Below are 19373 nucleotides of genomic sequence, written 5' to 3' on the forward strand. Positions count from 1 at the left end.
CCTCTTGTTTTCAGTGGAGAAGGCCTTCCCCTGAAGGGGCTAGAATGCAATTGCATTAAAGCACTCTAAGGCTAGTTTATTTCAAGACCATTCCTTCAAGGGAAATTCTCTATCCCTCCTGCCCTGCACCTAGCTGCACAAACCCACAGCTGCTTTCAGTTTTAGGATCTTGCTTTTGCCATAGACAGCTGGGACTCCTTCTTCCCAATGCTCTTAAGGTGCACACCTTTGCCCTGCTGTCCAGGGGTAGGTGCCATTCCTTTCCCTGAGGCTCTAGAAGCTATTCCCCATCCCTGCAGATGGAGAATAAGGCAGGACAACTCCTGTGCCATAGTCTGGGTTTGCATTCTTGAAGGAAGTGATGGAGATACTCAGCAAGTTGCTGACCAACCTGACCCAAGTAGGATCTGCTGAGAGCAGGAGGTTGATGTTCAGAGGCCTTTTGCAACCTAAATTGTTTTATGATTCTCTGATACACTGTTTCTGGGCTTGTACTTATTTTATTTGATAAAGGTACATCATCCATCCATGTATTAAAAAAATAATCTTTCTGATGAAGCTCCAGTCCCCTCTCCCAGGTCTCACTCCTGCCTGAGCAGTCACTTCTTGGCTCACTTCACACCACTTTGAACCCAGCTCTGCAACCCTACAAGCCAGTAGCAGGGCTTGGGTTGTGGGGAGTTTTGCCCCACTGCTTAGCCATCTGTGCCCATGAGGAGGCACAGAAATCCCTGGTCCTTGGAGAGAGCCACTGATGGCTGCACACCAGACCAGCACAGGCAGGAACAGACCTCATACAAAGGCTAAGTGACCTAACCATCTACTGCCTCTTAGCCATGCTTTAGCAATGGTGGAGCAGGCAGTTTTGCGTCTGCTTCCTGTGTTCATCCCAGGCTCAGCAGCCTGTCCTCACATCCACTGCGGGGAGTTTAGCCTTTGCTGTATTGAGAAATGCTGCAATGACTGATTTGAGGTTAGGGCCAGCTGCCTGCCTCAGAGTGAATGGGAGAGGAAAGGAGGACCTGGATCCTGTATTGCTCCTGAACCAGCCACAGCATAGCCTTGTCCATCTCCAGCTTCACCTGTAAGGGCATATGAGAAGGACCAGCTCAGGTCCAGAGGACCCCAGAGGAGAGCAAATAGTGAGGCAGAAGTGCATACTGCAGAGGCAAAAGATCTTGGTCATTTGTGGCCAGACCAGATAGGACGGCTTGGTAAGTGGGTCAGAGAGACCCCTGGATCATCAGGAGGAAAGTACAGAACATGTTTGTAACCCCAAGTCTGACAGCAAGAAGGTGCACCAGCCAGGGCAGAAGAAGGGCATGAGACCTGCAATGGTTTCTGAAGTCTCTTTGAACTGGCTCACAGAACCACAAGGCCAGGGAGCAAGGGTGTTTGCTCACTCCCTAGGGACATGGCATCTGAAATGACAGCCTCCAGAAACAGCCAGGAACTACCCCATACAGTACTGTGGCAGGGAGACCCATGCAGCCACAACTGTCCCAAAGGCCCTGGAAGAAGCATCCCAACACCAGCAGAAATGAGGATAAAGCCCCTTCCCATAGTCACAGAGAGGAGTTACAAAGGGTCTGGCATTATTTGGGCTTGCAAGGGGGCTGTGCCCTCCTCAGCACTACCTGTCCTGTTTCGGAGTGCTTGTGTCAGATGATACCAGTGCTTGTGTGGCACAGGCTACTGCAAGCAGCACACCATCGCTCCCCTGCAAGGGCTGGCCCAACACAGCCCTGCCTTCAAATGCTCATGTGTGCCAGCTGAGCCAGCCAGACAGGAGACAGCTCAAACCCAGGCAGGGCCATCACACCAATGCTCAACACCCAGGGTTTTGTTGACGTGTTTTGCTGCCCTGGGAGCCCTTCCCCGCTGCCCAGTCGGTGCCGGTGTGGCTCCACAGGGTGCAATTCGAGGGGTCTGCCAGCATGATGACCTGCCAGGGCCTGCTTCAGAGTCCTCACAGCTCACAGCTCTGTGGTCTTCCTTGGCTCAATCAAGATGGTGTTGAGCATGCCCACCTGACACTCCTGGTCTTGGAGCTTTCTTGCAGCCTGAGAAGGGCTTTGGCACCAGTTCGACCTTTGACGGCCTCTCTGCCAGTTCCTCAGCATTAGCAGGACAGTGATGAGGACCAGCACTGCTGTCAGCACCCCGAACACCAGCACTGTCACCAGCTGGGCTTCACTCAGCCCTGAGTCCCTTTGGGTCACCACCTCCTTCACAGAGATCTTCAACAACCCTCCCCCTGGCTCTTTCTCACTGTGGTTGGCCACACGCCGCCCTGTGACCACAGTCCTGATGGGCTCTGGCTGCGTCACCTCCGGCGTCTCAGTAGTGGTGCTTTTCACACCTCCAGCATTCTCTTGGTTTGCAGGATGGTAGGGAGGAGACCAGGTGGGCTCAGGGACGGAGATCTCACAGGTTTTGCCAGTGAAGCGGTCAGGACATAAGCAGTCATAGTCATTGATGCGGTCATAGCACTTTGCCCCATTTTTGCACGGCTGGCTGGCGCAGTCATTGATGTTGATGGTGCAGAAACGCCCTTCGAAGCCCACCTGGCACTGGCAGGAGAAGCGGTTGACGCCGTCGTGGCAGGTGGCTCCGTTGGCACAGGGGCGCATCAGGCAGTCATCCACATCGTGCTCACAGAGAGCCCCCACAAAGCCAGCGAGACACCGGCATGTGAAGTTACTGGCAAAGCCATTTTCATCTTGGCATTGCCCACCGTTCTTGCATGGAGACCTGTGTGGAGAGAGCAAGGATAGGTCATGGCCCTGGAGACCAAGCAGCTTCCACCGCCCCAGGGAGGTAAACATGCAGAGCTGCTTGCATGGTCAGTGTCCAGCTCTCTCCATGGGGGCAGCTACCTCAAGGAGAAGACTGGGTGGGAGTTTCTGTCCCTTGAGTGAGAGGCCGTGGGACCTCCTCAAAGGCTGTGGCTGTGCACAGGCCCACGACACAGCAGGGAAGGTCTTCAGCCCAATGAGCTGAAGAGGAAACATGCCCTCCCCAAAGGCATCATGGATGTCAGCTCATCACGCCTACAGCAGTTTGGCTGCCTGGGAGATAGGATGTCCCAGGCATGATGAACAGATTCCTGTCCTCCTACAGCAAAGACAGGAATCTGTTCAGATTGCAACAAAGCCCTTGCCCTGGTGGGACTGTGCACTGCATACTGCTAAACCAAAGCCAAAAGTTATTTTGGCTTAACTCCATTAGTGTATGGAAATTCACAGATAATGAGCCAAGCTGGGCCTCCACTTGGCAGTGTGTGACCCAAAGTTAATGCTGTCTGTCATCTCACTGCAGTGTCTCACCCTGCCTTCTCACACGGCCCTGTCTTCATCTCACAGTCCTTTCCGTGGAAACCTTCTGGACACAAGCAGGAATACTCCCCATCTCGATCGTAGATGCACTGTGCCCCGTTCTGGCAGGGGGACTGGTGTTCGCAGATGTGTATGTCTGAGGGGAAAAAACCAGTGTGAATTAGGGAGAAAAGTGGGTTGATGTGGCCAACTCAGTGCAAACACAAACCCACCAAACCCCCTGGGGACAGAGACGTGGCAGAAGCTTCTCTCTTCTCCCCTCCAATAGGCACCTGCAGCAACAGAAATGCAGTGCCTGTGTGAAGGTTGTGAAGATACAGTGCATGCCAACTGTCTGACCAGTGGAGACCCCCTGGTACAGATGAGTCTCTGGGGCTGGAGAAGGGGAGTCCCCAACCACCTGCTGAAGGCAGGAAGCCTTGGGGAAAGCAGGGGATGCTGCTTGGAGTCCTGGCACAGCATGGGAAATTCAAGGAGTGCATCTGCTCTGTTTCCTGAGGCTGGCCAGCATCACATCAGCTCTCGCCATTCGGCCAGGGAGTAAGTATCAGCAGTCTGACCTCTTTCCCAGGAAGGGAATGGTCCCAGCTGCGGCAACATCCCATCTCCTAGGCAGCCAAAATGGCATCACCCAGGCTATGCTGGCTGACACATCCATTAGGGTGTGCTGGGCTTCTGCCCTCAGCACCAGAGGCAGGGATGTCAAGCCCACAACTCACCTTTGTCACAGAACTTGCCAGCCCAGCCGGTGTGACAGATGCACTGCCAAGGCTGGTGGCATGTCCCGTGAAGACAGCCCGGCATACGTACGCACTCCTCGCAGTACTCCCCCTCCCAGCCTGGATCGCACCTGCAGGAGGACAGGGCATAGCAGCACAATCAAATCCAAGCAGGAGCTGCAGAAAAGTTGGCTGCGTGCTGTGCAGGCCTCCCACAGACACAGCGGGGCTCGGAAACCCTCCCAAAGGCCACATGGACCTCCTAGTTCCCTCCTCCACTGGCAAGTATTGCCATCTCATCTGTCCAAGGAAGCAAGCAGACAGAGCAGGGGCAGACACTCTCTGCAGCCAGGGAGGGCGAGTGGCCAGCAGCAGAGCTCAGCAGCTTCACTTTCACTGCCCATGTCCCTCTGCTCTCCTCCAACCAGCCACTCTGTATACACCACTGCATTAGCTCAGCAATTCCCGTGCCTCCCACAGCAGGCAGCCACTCTGACAGGCAGAGAAAAGCCCATCCCTAACCCTAAGGAACAAGAGTCTGCTGAGGTCTGCATGTTCACTGCTCTTCTCTGCATTATAACGTGTGTCATTTTTTTGTGTGGACTGTAATCCACCCATGAAACCTTGCTTGCTATGGCTGGTGCACCGAATAGACTTACCAGCCAGCCCACAAGGGCAGTACAAGGGGAAAACTTGCAGCACAAATGAGCCTTCTGGCCCCAGAAGAGCAGGGCAGTGGCAATGACTAAGCAAAGCCAAGCTACATTGCTCCAGTGGCAGGCATCCCTCAGACCTGCCAGCTCCAAGGTGGAAAACAAGTGATAACAAGATGAGAGCTGAGAGGAGGTGGCACCAAGCCACAGCAAAAGCTATACTCAAACCAGCAGGAAATGAAACCTAACAAAAACAACACAGTTTCTAGAGTAAGGAAGGGGGTTCATTTTCATGGCTGGGGCTCATTTCAGCACAATGTGTGGTGACTGCATTTTTTTGGGCTGATCCACAGCTGCACTTTCAAACCTGAGCTGGCTGTTGCCACTGTATGTTGTTCCAAAGAGATGAGGAGTGAGGAAAATTGTTAAATATGTATATGTATTAATTAGAGGCTTTTCAATGGGACTGGAGGTGATACCATGTGCCTGGTATAATCTGGGGAAATACATTCATACCTGGACATCCCTGAGCAGAGGGATGTGGACACTGCTACCCCCCAATACCTGCAAGGAGCAGGTGCCATCAACTCTTCCACTTCTCCAAAAAGGAGCTGGCTAACCTAAAAGTTGCCAGGGTGGGGGCCAGGTAAGCAGCCAAGTCTCCCTGAGTTTGAGGTGATTTTGAGGCACTGCCAAGCCACAAGGTTTAGCAAATGCTCTGGAGGCCTGAAATCAGCAGCAGCAATTCACATGTTGAAAAGATTTGCAGCTGGGACAGACCTGCCACATGGTGACATGTGGCCTTTCTCGCTGGGGCTTTGCAGCACCCTGCTCTTCCAACCAGCCACAGCTGCTGAAAGGGCTCAGGGAGGAGCTCTATGCAACTGCAAACGGGCCCAGCCAAACCAGAGCTGGACACTCCCTGATGTGGCAGTCAGCAAGAACAAGTGGCCCAGGTGTGGTGTGACACTGGGGCTGTCCTGTGAAAGGGGACTAACCATGCCCTGGCGAGGAGAACAGGGTGACATTGGGCAGTCTGTCCCCTTGCAGCCACAGGTGTCCCAGCCAGCCCAAAGCCAGCCTTGGCCTCCTGGTGCTGCCTTATAGAATGGGGGCTCCAGATGTTCCTACAGTGGGACAATAGGCAGTGGGTCTCTGGCAGGCCAGAGCAGTTAGATGGGTACCTTCCAGGCTGCAGTGCAGGGTTGGGCTCTGAGCTTTGATTCTGCGGGATTCGGGCACCAGCTGGAGCTGGGATGCCAAGTACCACATATGCACTTCTGCTGCTGTAGCCCACAGCTTGCTGATAAACCCTTTATGAAACATCCAGAGACTTCCACCACAGCTCAGGCTTCTGAGAGGGCACCCCCGAAGCCCTCAGTGATGTGCATGGCTGGAAGCTCTTCTCTTCCATGCCCCAGAAAGAGCAACTCCACCTCAATCACCAAGGAGGCCAAGCAAGCTGGGCAGCCCTCATGCCTGCCCTGCTGCCTGATGACTTTCCCCCATCATATCCAAGCCTGAAGGCTGCTTCCCATCATCCAGACATGGCCAGGCTGTCTAGGCTTCCTCTAGACAAAAAGGGCTCAGCATAAAAACACTGGTCAGTGTGTGAAGGTAGGCACCCTGGAAGCACAAGACGAAAGGCTAGGGGGGACCAGCAAGAGGCTGAGGCATCAAAATCTCTCACTCCTTAGGGTGTCAGGTGAGAAGAGAGCATCAATTCCAGGTGTGGGTGAGTGGAGGAGGAGGTGCTTCAGCTCTGGGCAGGGGTGTAGGCACCAGGGACACAGCATCAAGGGAGGGAGAGCAGTTAAAGTCAGGAGCAGCAGAGAGTCAAAGACAAGCCATACCTGCACTTCCCATCCTGGTCACAGCAGCCATGGGCAAGATTGCAGCGCTCACTGCAGTCATCCCCTACAAGACAAGAGAAATGTGGACTCAGATTAAGCAGAGACTATAGATGATTCCAGATCTGCCCATGGCCCTGGGTGTTCCCTTAAGTGCTCAGCATACCTGTCCCCAGAACTTAAAGGTGAGAATCTTCCTCTCACTCCCTGGATGCCACACAAGAAATGAAGATTTCATAGTAATCTAACCAGTAGTAACACTGTCTTTCATGAGAAATGGGGCTCTGCTTCAAAACTACCCAGTCTCTGGTCATCTTCCCCACCTTTTCTCTGCTGCCTCTCTTATATTTTGGGCCCTTCTGGGCAAGAGCTGGGGTTGTCTGTGCATTAAGACAACCTTGTGTAATAGGGACTGACCTACCTGGGACCTGGGTCCCACAGTCTTGAAGCAAGTATGGTGGGAAAGCTCAGGGCTAAGTACTGCAAGGGGCACAAAGGACTATGGATGGAAATGGAAAGAATGGTTCTTCTTTACCTCCCAGGATGTCGCCGTCCCCAAGGACAGCTATTAGCACAGAGGAGTCTGACAGGGGCTCCTGCTCTCTTCCAGGACCCAGTTGCCAGCATTCCCCTTCCAGCACAGGTAAGCAGGACTTGGCATCACATGGGGCCAGGTATCCAGTTCTGTTTATTTATTTAAAAGCCACAGAAGCTGTAACTGAGCCATGGCCTTGCTGTGCCACTTCTCATCCTCTCCTTTGTGCCAGGTGTTCCCTTTCATCTCCACCTTCCCTTCTTCCCCATCACTTGCTTGTATCTTAGCTCCACAGGGGAGCTGGCTCACTCTGGCTCCACAAGCAGTAGAACTAGAGCAAATGTCAAGAAGCAGGGGGTTTCTCCAGAAGTCTCGTGCAATCCCAAGCCAGGCCCAAGAGGTGATTTGCCTTACCTGAGCCCCTCCATCCTGGACCGAAACAGAATAAAGTCCCCATGTCTAGAGATGCACTCAGGCTTTCCCAAGCAGCATTTTCTGCTGCCTGGGAAAACAAGCAGGGGAAGAAATGCCCTGTGCATGCAATTTTGCTGCAGTGAGGCAGCAGGTCCCACTGCACAGGGTAAGAGCCTCCTAAAACAGACCACTATGGAGCTGGAGCAGCATCCTGGGACTGCTCAGCCCCAAGCTTGGATATCACCACCTTTCCTATTTGTAACCACCTCTCCTGGCACGTGGCTCTGGGAATTCATTTCTTATCGAGAGCAGGGATAGAGCAAACTAATCTTTGGGAAAGGATTTTTTTCTCACTGGATCCAGGGTTAGGTGTTCACCTTTGGGACCTTCTTCCCCCTGAACAAGCTCACTGGTTTGGGAACCCATTCACCCTGAGAGGGACAGAGCAGCAGGGATGTCTCTGTCAGTCTGCTCAGGCACTGCCACCCCTGTGGGCAAGAGTTTCTAAGGTGCCTCCAGCGTCACACCCCAGGTGATTAACGACCGGGCAGCGTTTTCTGCTTTTCCAGGTCAGACCATCTCCATTTTGCATGGAAAACTGAGGGGACTTCAGCAATGTCAAGGACAGGTTTGGAAAGATGGATATGAAAGAGAAGGACCCATGTCTACAGAGACTCACCTTGCACAAGCTGGTGGTGGGCCAAGAGGATCCAAATCAAGGACATGAGCTGGAGACAGAAACTCCTGAGCATGGTCAGTGTGGCCCCACCGAGATGAACACCTACAGAGAGAAAAAGAGCAAGCTCAGCAAAATCCTATGACTGACACCACAGCTTCATTTCACACATCCCTTCCTCTCTGCTGCCTGGGACTTTTGAGTTGAAACATCCAGTTTTATACAGACTTGTCATCACACTCCCTCTGTCCATGCAGACTCCTTCCTCTAAGTCAGTGTTGGGGCACGAAGAATTAAAAAGCTTTCAAAAATGTGTGTACGGGAGAACCTAGTGTGCACACTTAACCCTGAGTGTGTAATAGCTCAGGCTGTTACACCACATCTTGGAGCACCTGCCCCTGGTAGCTGCTGTCAAGAGATCAGAAACCACCAGAAATACCAATGCAGCTGTGGGGACCTTCATCTTCCTTCCCTAGATCTGGGAGGCTTCAGCTTCATGTTAAATAAGGTCCTCCTGTGCATATTTGAATGAATAGATGGGCTAAGTGTTCTTCTCAGTGCCCAGGCTGCTTTTCAAACCCTGCAGGGGAGCAGGGAGTCCAGCAGACCTAGCAGAGGAGCAGGCAGTAAGCAGCAGACCTCTTTGATTGTCCAAGCAAGAGAGTGTAGCAACAGGCACTAGAGCTGGGCTGCAGCCCCAGGCAGGAAATGTGAACACACACCTCTCACTAGGTGCGGTCCTTTTCCTCAGCTGTCCTGCAGAGAGCCCCGTCAGCCCAAGGTTCCTGCACCCATCTATTTTCCGACCGCCGATCGCCCTCCTGAAGTAGCATTACTTTCCAAAAATGCTCCATTCCCTCCCAGCCTTCTGGGGTTGTTAAGGGCAGGAAATTCGAGGGTGATATCATAAATATATTACTGTAATGAGATGGGAGGGGTTAAACAGTTCTGTTAGGAGAATGGTGAAGGTACGGAGCAGACTCTATCCAGCTGCGTGGGTGTGATGAACAGGGGCCATTCCGCTTTCAGCTTGAGTCTTTAGCTCTGGAAGGTTATGTTTGGTCCATAGTTGTGTGAGAGACTTCTAAGATGGGGACACAAGTCCTCCCACCCACTTACATGTAAACATGCATTGCAGAAAGAGGTTTTGGGGTCCCTGCTAAGAGCTTCACCTGCCTGGACCAGACAAAACAGCCCATAAAAGCAATGATGTTGCTTGAAGCATCTTTTCAGAAAACAAACCACCACCTATGAAGGATGCAGCATTTTCAGAGGAGCTGCAGGATGTTACTGTCACTGCCCCAGCCAAATCCCACCGTGGATTGCTGCATCGTCCCTCCCCACAGTCCCTTTGACACCATGCTTGCAGGACACTCCTTTGCCTCCTGCCCCTAAACACTGGGCAGTGGCAAACAGCTGCTGCATTTCAGGGGAGGGTGAAGCAATTGCTATGAAACTTATAAAATAATTTAGGGCTGGAGAGCGAGTATCATGTTCCTTCAGAGCTGTGAGAAGCACAAGCTCCGATCACATGCCATTGCAAAGGCTGTTTTCCCCCCACAGCTCCCCACTCGATTCCCTCGAGTGGGGAGCTCTGGGGAGAAAACCGCCTCTCAGACCTCCTGACGCAGCCACCCAATGGGTGCTGCTCCCAGGAGAACCCCTGGGGTCCCCCCGGACCCCGGCATCCTGGGCGGCAGCTGGTGCCCAGGAGAGGTGTGAGCAGCTCCCACCTGGGCAGGCCTGGCCTTGGGTCACAAGGACAGGGGCGAGGGAGGTCCCTCCGTCCCACTCGTCCGCCTCTGCCTGGCCGGGCTGGTGGCTACCGGACCTCCAGGTGACGCGAGGACGCCCCCGAGTCTATTAATCTCCCTCTCGAGGGTATTAGGGACCTCTGTGCGCTTGGAGAGTACCAGGGACATCCCCAGCACGTGGGGTATCAGGCACTGCCCCTCTTCCGAAGGCTAGGGTCCGGGGGCAGGGGTGGGAACCCGGGGGATGCCGTGCCGCTGCGGCTCGCCGAGCCTGTCCCCCCGCCCCCCTCCCCCGGGGCTTTGGGACCACCCCAAGCCCCACTGGCCCCCGGAGGTTGCTCTCCTTCCACCCCCCCCCACCCCACCCCACCCCACCCCACGGCCGTCCCCGGAGGGGTCCCTCCGCGGAGCCCCGCCGCTGCCCCTGGGGCCGGGGCGGCGGCGCGGAGAGGGGGACGGTGGGGCTGGGGGGCTGCGGGTCCCCGGCGGGCGCTGTCCCCCGGGCCCTGCTCACCTCGGCGACGCGGCGGCTCGTGGGGCTATCGCGGGGCGCGGCGGGGGGCGGCCATGCCCGGTGCGGCGGCGGCGGGGCTGGGGAGGCGCGGGGCTGCGGAGGGAGCTGCCGCCGCGTGTGCCGCGCCGCTCCGCCCGCCGCCGCCGCCGCCGCCGTGCAGCCCCGGCCGCCTGCCAGCGGCTGCGTGTGCCTGCACATCCCCGCTCCCTCCCCGGGACATCCCGCCTCCCGCCGCGCCAAACCGCAGGCAGCCCCCGACCCGGCCCGCCCTGCCCGCTCACCCCTGCCCTGCTCCGCCGCCGGGGGCGGGGGGGGGACCCCGGCACGGCCCCGCCCGCCCCCCACCGCCCCGGGCGAGCTGCGGATGCGAGGGCTCACCGGCCCCGGCCCCCAGCACCGATCGCGGGGCATGGAGAGGTGTCCCGGGCTGGCGATCCCCCGCAGGGGCGCGGCCTGGCTGGGGGTACCCCCGCCCGGGGCTCGGGGGGCTGCAGGGCTCGCCGCCCTCGCTTGGGCAGGGGCGCGGCCCCGCGCGGCACTGGCACTCTCAGCCTGCCGCCCCTCTCAGAAATAGGCTCGCGATGATCACAGCCTTCGTTTTGCTCAGATGATCTGAAATAATACTAATAAGCAAAAATACCTTCTGCAGCCCCTCCCTGATGTCCCCGGGGTCCACTAAAACACTTCCACTGGCAAACTGTAGGGTTAAGAAGACCCATCCTTAAAATAAAGGTTCAACTTGTGGTAGTCACCCCACAAAAAAAGAAGCCATCCAGAGAAGCTCTGGTCCCCAGAATTTCTCTTGCTGCCACTCACGAGATGTGGACATCAGCATTTCAGTGGACAACAAGAAACAGTAATAAGGCAACTGTGGGAGAGGGTCTGGGCTGTAACATCTTCAGAAGAAACAGCTGCCCACTCTTCTACTCACCTTGCATGGCCTTTCTGCTACTTGACAAGATTGTATTCATCACCTTCAAAGGTCCTAGCAATCCTTAATTAGATTACAAGTTCACATCAGTCAGCTCTTTTCTACCCCTGTATCCCACAAGGTTTGCTGTTTTTCACCAGGAGGGAAGATGAACCATGTCCTACAGGCACTTAATGGATGCCTTCACACTCCATCTCATCTCATCAGACAAAGCTCAACCCATCCCTGCTACCTTATCCAGTCCCCCCAGCACTCTGCAGTTCCTGACAGCCCTGTCAGCACCCTGTGGCAGCCATGGGTAGCTCTGCAGGCCCCAGGACCCAGTAACAGCCCAGGCAGCAACCCCAACAAAACCAAGGTCTCTACCAACTCTGAGTGGGGACCCCTGCTTGCTCATCCTTGGCATGCCTGGACAACACAACATGACTGAGTGATAAAATGGGGGCCCACCACCCTCCCTACCTCTGCAGGAGCTGCCTCCTTCCTGCCTCCTTCCTGCTCTCCTGTCAGCCAGGAGCCTGTTCCTTTCCTTGCCCTCCTCCTCCTCCTCCTGTCTCTATCACCCCACAGACACGGGGACAGAAGCTCTGGAGAGTTCAAACCTCCTGCTTATGTTGCTTCATCAGCTCTTTGGATATTTATGAGACAGGTGTGCACCAGCTCTATGCTGAGATGCTTCCTGTGATTCTACATCCATTCTCATCCCCTGATCCCTCACAGCCAGCTCAGCCTACTTTTGAGCCCTGATTCCTACCTTGTCTGGAGCTTGCAGCAAAAAGGGGAGGGGAAGGCTGAGGGTGAAGCACAGCTTCTGGTACTTGGTTTAAAACCAGACAGCCTCTCCTTCCATCACTACAGCTCTAGGACCTGGAATGATCGACATTTCTGCTCTGACACCCACAACACTCTGCCTTGCACTCTTTGCCAGCCATGGTTGGAGGCCAAGGGTTTAGCGGCAACACCTCCAACACTGAGTGTAAGCTGCTCAGCCTCACCCTCACTTCCTCCTTGAAATCCTACCACCTTCACTCTCTGTGTCAGATAGAACACCACCTCCTGCAACATCCTCATCTGCTCCCGCATTCCTCTGCTGGGATCTGCCCTGGTCCAGACCACACTACACTGCTACATCATTGCAGAGTCATGCTCAGGTGCTCTCAAACGTCACTTGGTTAAACGTGCCTAAGAAAACCCTCTGGGTGCCACGTGTGCATTTGAGTGGGCAGATAGGAGAGGGCCTGCAGAGGGACCCTGACATATGCTGATATCTGTAAGTATCTGCATCCACAGCATGAGCACTGTGAGAGAGGGAGATGGGGTTAGGTAGCAGCCAACAGAAGGGGACACATGGCTCTCCCCGTGCTGCTTCTCCTAGAGGTGAGGGCTGTACCTCCAAGTGAGGGCTGTCCAGGCTGAGCAGGTAAAGTTGGTTGATGAAGATCTGAGCTCTGAGGAAAGGGAATGAAGAACAAAATCCAGGGTGGGATTTCACAAGGTGGGATATCTGAGGAAATGTGTTTTGTGGTTTGGGGTTTGGCTTTGCATGTAAGTATCACAGAGGGAAGGAGACAGAGATGGAGTAAAAGGGGAATACAGAGGAGGGAGAAGGGACTCATGCAATATGGACCTTGGGTGCACTCCTTTCTCCACACCGGAGGGCTCCTGTCCCATCCCCAGGCACAATCCTGTGTCTCAGGCTTGCTATGTCAGCCCGTGGACTGTCCAGTACTATTTAATCAGAGCAGCTCTATTTGCAGACCCAAGAAATGGGCATTGAGGGGATTCCTGTGCTTGGCTTAGACCCTGCTCTACTAGGCTCTGATCCCTGCCATGCCATCCCTAGAGGCGTCTCAGATGAAACAGCTGCTGGGTCAGAATTAGGAAGGATTTTTTCCTAGCCATAAGAGTCCCTCCATGTCTTTTCCCTCCAGTGAAGGAAATCCCACAAAGCAGGGACCTGGAGTGGGAGCTGGAGCAACCTCTTTTCATAGTTTTCCCTCCAATGCATGCCAGATGAAGACTCCCTCCGCTGCCATCATCCCAACACACTGTCACCACTCACAGACAGAGGGAGGAATTACCTGTCAAAACCAGCTGAAGCTGCTTCCCTTTCTTCCGGATTCTGGAACCTGTACCTTGGAGGCAGCCAGACATCAGGGACAAGAAGCAGATGCTGAGCTGAGAAAGCAGATAACGTTGCTTCTCCTCCTTCACAAAGAAGCCTTCTCTGGAGCAGAAACTCTTCCCTGTGCAGGAGTCCAGAGAAATTCGCCCCTTCCTGCTCACTCTAATTCCTCAAGAAAGGCAGAAAAGCAGCACAAAGAAGCTGGGGAAAGACTGCAAACACCTCTGAGCTGCCAACTCAAATGATCATCCTCTTCAGCTCTTGCTCTGGGTCACCCTCTCTGCCTTATGCACAGCACCAGCCCAGGGTCTCTAGGTTAAAACAAATGTTCTCCCCCATCCCACCCCCCTTGCTTTTCCAATTCCACCCCAGCCCACAACAAACAGCAGCTCACTGGCCCTACAGCCATGTAACCCAACCCCAGCCATTGTTCCCCTTCCACAAGGTCTATATTTGACTTTGCAGCAGCACCATGGCTGTGTGTGTGTGTGTGTGCATGTGTGTGCACTCTCTGCACACACACGCTCCGATATTTGTTCAGAGCCTCATTCCCCAGATGCCCGGGATTGCTTAGAAATAGCTTCCATGGGCAGTAGGTGTTTGTGCCTTCAGCAGAGAAGTGGAGGGGACAGGAAAAAGAGGGAGGGGGTGGAAGTTGAAGGTAGAAAACCTCCTGGCCCTTTTCTCACAATTTGCACCATCTCAGTACTCTGCCACACTGTGGAGCATGGCCAGGCTAGCAGACAGCAATGTATGCGCTCAAAAATGGAACTGATGGCATATCTGGAGAATGATGAAGAAAAGGACAAGCTGTGGTCTTGGTGACTCTGTCATCAAGTTTTGCTCTCTGGTGGCAAAAATGCAGTTAAGCCTCCAAAAGCTCTTCAAATCTTCCTAGGTCTCCGACTGAGACCACCAGAAATGCCGCTGGGACATACCCAATTCCCCTAGCTTGATGGCTTTGCAAGGGGTGCCTCAGGCAATGGGAGCTGCCCTTGGATTCACCTTCCTATGTTCCAGTACTGTGCTAAGTAAGAGTAACCATCCTGGGCTACTCCAAGATGTATTTTGTATTTGCCCAAAGCCTCCAGGAATGCTGCCCAAGTCCAATGTCACAGTCTCTGTGACCCCAGAGTATCTGGGAACACTGCCTAGACTTGGCATGAGCATCTTTTATTTGCCTCTTTTGCAACCTGCCAGGATATAAGGCAAAATGAGAAAAAAGTGCAATCCAAATAAATGACAGGGAAGATTACTTTCATCCTAAACACTGATGATCCAGTGAACTCATTGCCACTGGGTAACAAGAAAAAGCATTCCTTAAAAAAAACCTGACTAGACATTTAAATAGACAATGAGAATAAATAGGAATGAACTCCAAAGAGCTATAAACCCTCTTGCTTCAGGGCCTTGAAGATGAGTTCTAGGCGATGGTATAAGGAGCAGCTTTCCACAAGGGCAGGTTCTGCAGTAATTTTGTGCCAGGCAAGGTTTGTACCTTTCCCTGAGTTGCACAGATCCAGCCCTGGGAGACAAAGGATGCTGGGCATGGGTGGGCACCATCTGTGCATACCCACTGCACACATTTATCATTAGCAAGGCCAAGGCAGGATGAACTGTGTGGATGCCCCGGTGATGCCTGTGACATGTCCTGGAGAGGTGATTCCCAGCTGTTCAAAGCCAAGTGTCAGCCTCCATCCAAGCTTCTGATCATCAGCCTGCTTCTCCTCCTCTCAGAGCCACATGCAGGGAGTTCCTCATCACCAGAGCTGCTGCTTCCTGAGGGGTGGTCTCCACTCTGGGCCCCAGGCAGCTGCTCTGTTGGGACAAGCTAAAATCTGACTGCCTGCTGGACTGCTCCACTAAAACAGATCTTCTGAGTGTGGGAGAATGCATGTGTCATTGTGATGGACCTGAGTTCAGTACCTGACAGCCTTCAAACCTACTGTGAGGAGCAGAAAAGTGAGCTTAAGACACATGTTATTTTGAGATTCCTCAAATCCACCCTCAGTACTTCAATCCAAGACATACTGGTACAAAGGTACCAGGGGGAAAAGAATTTTAGAAGAAAGATTAAATACTAGAGGAAAAAGACTTAGACTTGAAGAGGGGGAAAAAGAGACTGAGGTATATATGGATGCCAATTAGAGAAAAGACGTTTTACCAGTGTTCCCACACTTCAAAAGGCTGAGTAAACCCCCTTCAAAAAACACTCAAAGGTTCATAAGGTGTGGGATCTTGTTTTACCCTGTGATTTCTGGCTTCCTTCTGTGTGCATGTACAACAGCTAATGTCAGGGCTCTCCCAAGGACACTGATTCAGGGGGTGTATCTGTTCCCCCTACCTGCCTCCTGATGCCAGGAGGAGGTCTGGAAGGACTGGAGTGGGAAGGAGGCATCTGCCAGGCTTTCCCTTTGCTGGCACGCACCCGTGGGTGCCTCAAAGCCCACCTCCAGCTATGCGGTCTCCTTTTGCCTTTCCATCTGGCAGCTCTAGCAATGAAACCTCTTAATCTCACCCAGAGCACACAAGCATTTGATGGGAGATTCTTGAGGCAAATCTTTTGTGTTTTCTTGGTGCTTGCCTCTGAGCTTGCTCCTGGGTGTTTACAGAGGATGGCATATCTTGGTGTTTGCAGTGAAACCTGGCAGGAGAGCCTATTGCAGAGAATGTCAAGGTCATTTCATGAAACTATGGCCTGTGCTTAGAAAGACTTGAACCCTGGCTGCAGAGGAGTCCATAATTAGCAGCCCCAGGGGATGTGGATGAGTGTTGGGAGGGAGGCTAATTGTAGACTGACTGTCTCCTTGGCCTTCAGCAGTTCCCGTGAAGCAGAGAAGCGGTGTGCTCAGCCAAGCACCAAGCGTGTCCTAGGGAAAGGTAATTCCTCCCTGGCCTGCCTGGACCCGTCCCTATAAACAACAAGAGCTCCACGGGGAGAGCAGTGCTGCAGATTTCATGAAAAAAAAAAAAGGCCTCTGTGAGTTGGAGCATGCTAGGCACGTAGAAGGGCTCATTGAGACACAAAGACACAACACACAGCCATGTGTGTCTACATGATGGAGTCCACAAGTCCCTGCTCTACTTCAGAAGCCTTGGGGGACCAGCTACTGCCTCCCTATTTGTGTACCGTGGTGAAGTGCCAACCCCCGCACCCCAGTGCATGGTGTCCTCCCCTTGCATGCTGTGCCCAAACCTGGATGAAGCCCTGTCTGCCTGCACACACCGAGGAGAGCTGGTGTTACACCTAACCCTCTGCCACCTCCCCATATGCTCCAGTGAGACATCCTCCCCCTTCCTCTGCACATACTTTTAACTCAGTTCATTTCAAACCCTTTATTAGCATGACAAGCTAAACAAGTTTTGACGAAGGGGAAGGGAGGCAGAGCCCCTTGAGTCTTGGTCTGAGGCTGACACAGTGATTCCAGCCTTTGCTTTCCATGGGGTTTTGCCTTGCATTGGACCAGCCATCCTGCCTGTCATCAGGCCCATTCTCTCCACTCCTTCACCAAGGTAAATCACTGTCCCAAGAGGGCCCTTCAGTCTCTGCTGCACAGCAGCAGTCATGCTGGATTTAGCACCCAGTGGGGTGAAGAATTTACGGTGAGCTTTGGTGGGGCTAAGGTGAGGCTGCTGGGAGGAGAAACTGTGCAGTGCTGAGGCATCTCCCTCTGTGGGGAGCTGACCTCAAGAAGCAGTGGTATCTGTGGTGTGGGTCCCAGCTGGGGACTGAATTTTTCTGGAAAAAAATACCCTGTATAAGGTCACAGCCCAATACCTGGTCCCTTGCAGAGCCCTGCAACTGTGCAGAGTAAGAGTTGGAGGCACCTGTACAGGGCTCAGTGCAAGAGCTGGGATTGTGGCATGGAGCTGGCGGTGAGCAGAGAAATGAGTGGCAGGCCACAAACAAATACTTGAGGTCAGAGAATCCCGATTTCAGCTGCCTGCCCCCAGAAGTGATGCAGCCAGCCCAAAGTGAGTGCAAAGAGCACAGATCCACCACTGCCAGACTCTGCACTCTGTGCCTCACATCGAAATACTGCATCTCAGCAAGAGGCAAGAGCTCGCTCTTGCTGCACGATTTTGTGGCTAGTTAGAAATGGCCAGTAGGGGTCACTGATAAATATTTATTTTATTCTATTTTTTTACACACACATTTATCAATATATAGAGGACTTGCATAGGCAGCAACTGTAATGGGCAAGCATTGATGTGCAGTGTATTCTTCAAGCATATAGGTTGGGGGAAAGTGCCCCTATGTATGCCTGAAATACCAGTGTGAAAATACCAGTGCTCGGCTCAAACCCTGTGATGGCATGAAACCACCAAGCTGTGCCAAGCACTGGGGTGCTGCAATGGTGGATTTTTGTCATTGTTCCCCAGTTCTGCGTTCATCTTCCATTTCATATTGCCAGAGGTGTTTTGAGAGAGATTCAAGAGATTTAGAGATTCAAGCCTTGAAGGCAGGACATTGTGTCTGCTTGTCTTTCTGTGCAGTGCCCAGTGCAACTACATCCCAACCACCGTGGGTACCTTTGGGCAGTCCCATAAGACAAATGGCATTTTGGGTTGGCTTGGGTCAGCACTCTTGTTCTTCAGCCACCGATGCTGGGGAATGTGTTTGCTTGTGAAAAGACTCCAGTGGTTTTTTGAGTGTTGAACCCTCTTCAACTCAAAATAGAGTCCCAGCCCTCAGTCTTACGTGGTGGGATGGCCTGAACTATACACGTGGGTATGTTTTTAGCAACTGTTTTATTGGCGGGTTGGCTGTATTTGTCTGGTAGGTGTATGCTCCAGGCATACTGGCAGAATGTGTTTGGCTGTCCAATTCGGCATCCACAGACTTGTTTGACTGTCACAGGCTGGCAGTATTTCACAGATCTTATTGTTCCTGAAATGCTGTTAGTTTTGGGTGCTGAGCTCCTCTCGTATTTGCATATCCCAATCCAAGGGAAAACTCTGCTCAAACTAAGTCTCAAGTCTTTTGGTTTTGGTGGGCTCAGCCCATCCATGAAACATCTTTTGCCTCTGAGGGTTTCCCAGCTGATGTCCAACTGGGGAGTCCTCTGTGCAACTGGAGTTAAAGAAGTAGCCAAGGTAGCAAGTGTTTCATAGGAGTCCCTTCACCACTGCCGCTCTCAGGCAGGTGACAGCCGCAAGTCAGTCACCAAGGGATTGTCACGCCATCTCCCCGGCTTGACCAGGTTTGATGGAAAACTTGGGAGGACCAAGCCTGCACTGCCTTCTTCTGGTGGGGAGACATTATTTCTGGCTGTCCTTTTTCACTAGCCAAGACCATAGGCACTTCAGAGGGATTTGTCCCTCCACAGGGTGGCACCTGCCCCTCCAGGGGTTCCTTTTATTCAGTTACAAAGGTCTATATAAAGTGCTGCCAGCTGGAAAGTATTTTGAAGAGATTCCTCCCTGCTCTTCACTAAGGGTCATAAATTCAGCTGGTATTTGAGAGAATCTCAAATGTACTTCCAGGACTGTTTGCTGAGGGCTTTACATCCGCCAGAGGCCCCTTAAAATAAAAGGATTATTAGGAGTCAAGTGTTAGATTACCTGGTGCTTGTTAATTGAACTTCAGAGGCTTTAGCGAGCAACTGGCTCTAGCAGGGAGCTGCTCTTTGGTATTAATGGTGTTATATAAATGAATATAATGTAACCTAACATCGTGCTTCTGCATCATGTCATATCTCTGGGCTCAGGGCAACGGTGAGTCCAGCTCACAAGCATATGGATTTGGGGAAAGGCAAGGCGGATGTACGTGGAGAGGAAGAAGGATTGGAAATCAAGGCCTTTGGGATCTGAAGGAAGAGTGTTTTTTGGTGCTCAGAGCAGGTGATTGGTGCTCAGCCAGC

The 19373-nt window shown here is 53.1% G+C and overlaps 1 protein-coding gene across 2 annotated transcripts; it reads right to left on the minus strand.

Moving 5' to 3' along the window:
* Positions 1–489: 489 nt before the first annotated feature.
* DLK2 (delta like non-canonical Notch ligand 2) lies at positions 490–10516 on the minus strand. 2 transcript variants are annotated; one of them, XM_066180417.1, is made up of 6 exons: positions 10454–10516; positions 8189–8290; positions 6564–6627; positions 4058–4188; positions 3330–3474; positions 490–2754 (listed from the first exon to the last, which is right to left on the minus strand). In XM_066180417.1, the coding sequence occupies exons 2-6, from the start codon at positions 8259–8261 to the stop codon at positions 1977–1979; spliced, it is 1191 nt and encodes a 396-aa protein (XP_066036514.1). In that variant the 5' UTR covers positions 8262–8290; positions 10454–10516; the 3' UTR covers positions 490–1976. The 2 variants fall into 2 exon arrangements, with proteins under 2 accessions (XP_066036514.1, XP_066036513.1); XM_066180416.1 differs by lacking the exon at positions 10454–10516 and adding an exon at positions 9305–9358.
* Positions 10517–19373: the final 8857 nt, after the last annotated feature.

Source organism: Chamaea fasciata, unplaced genomic scaffold, assembly GCF_029207755.1.
Source record: "Chamaea fasciata isolate MVZ Bird 193981 ecotype frontalis unplaced genomic scaffold, bChaFas1.0.hap1 SCAF_3, whole genome shotgun sequence".
Classification (NCBI taxonomy): Eukaryota; Metazoa; Chordata; class Aves; order Passeriformes; family Sylviidae; genus Chamaea; species Chamaea fasciata.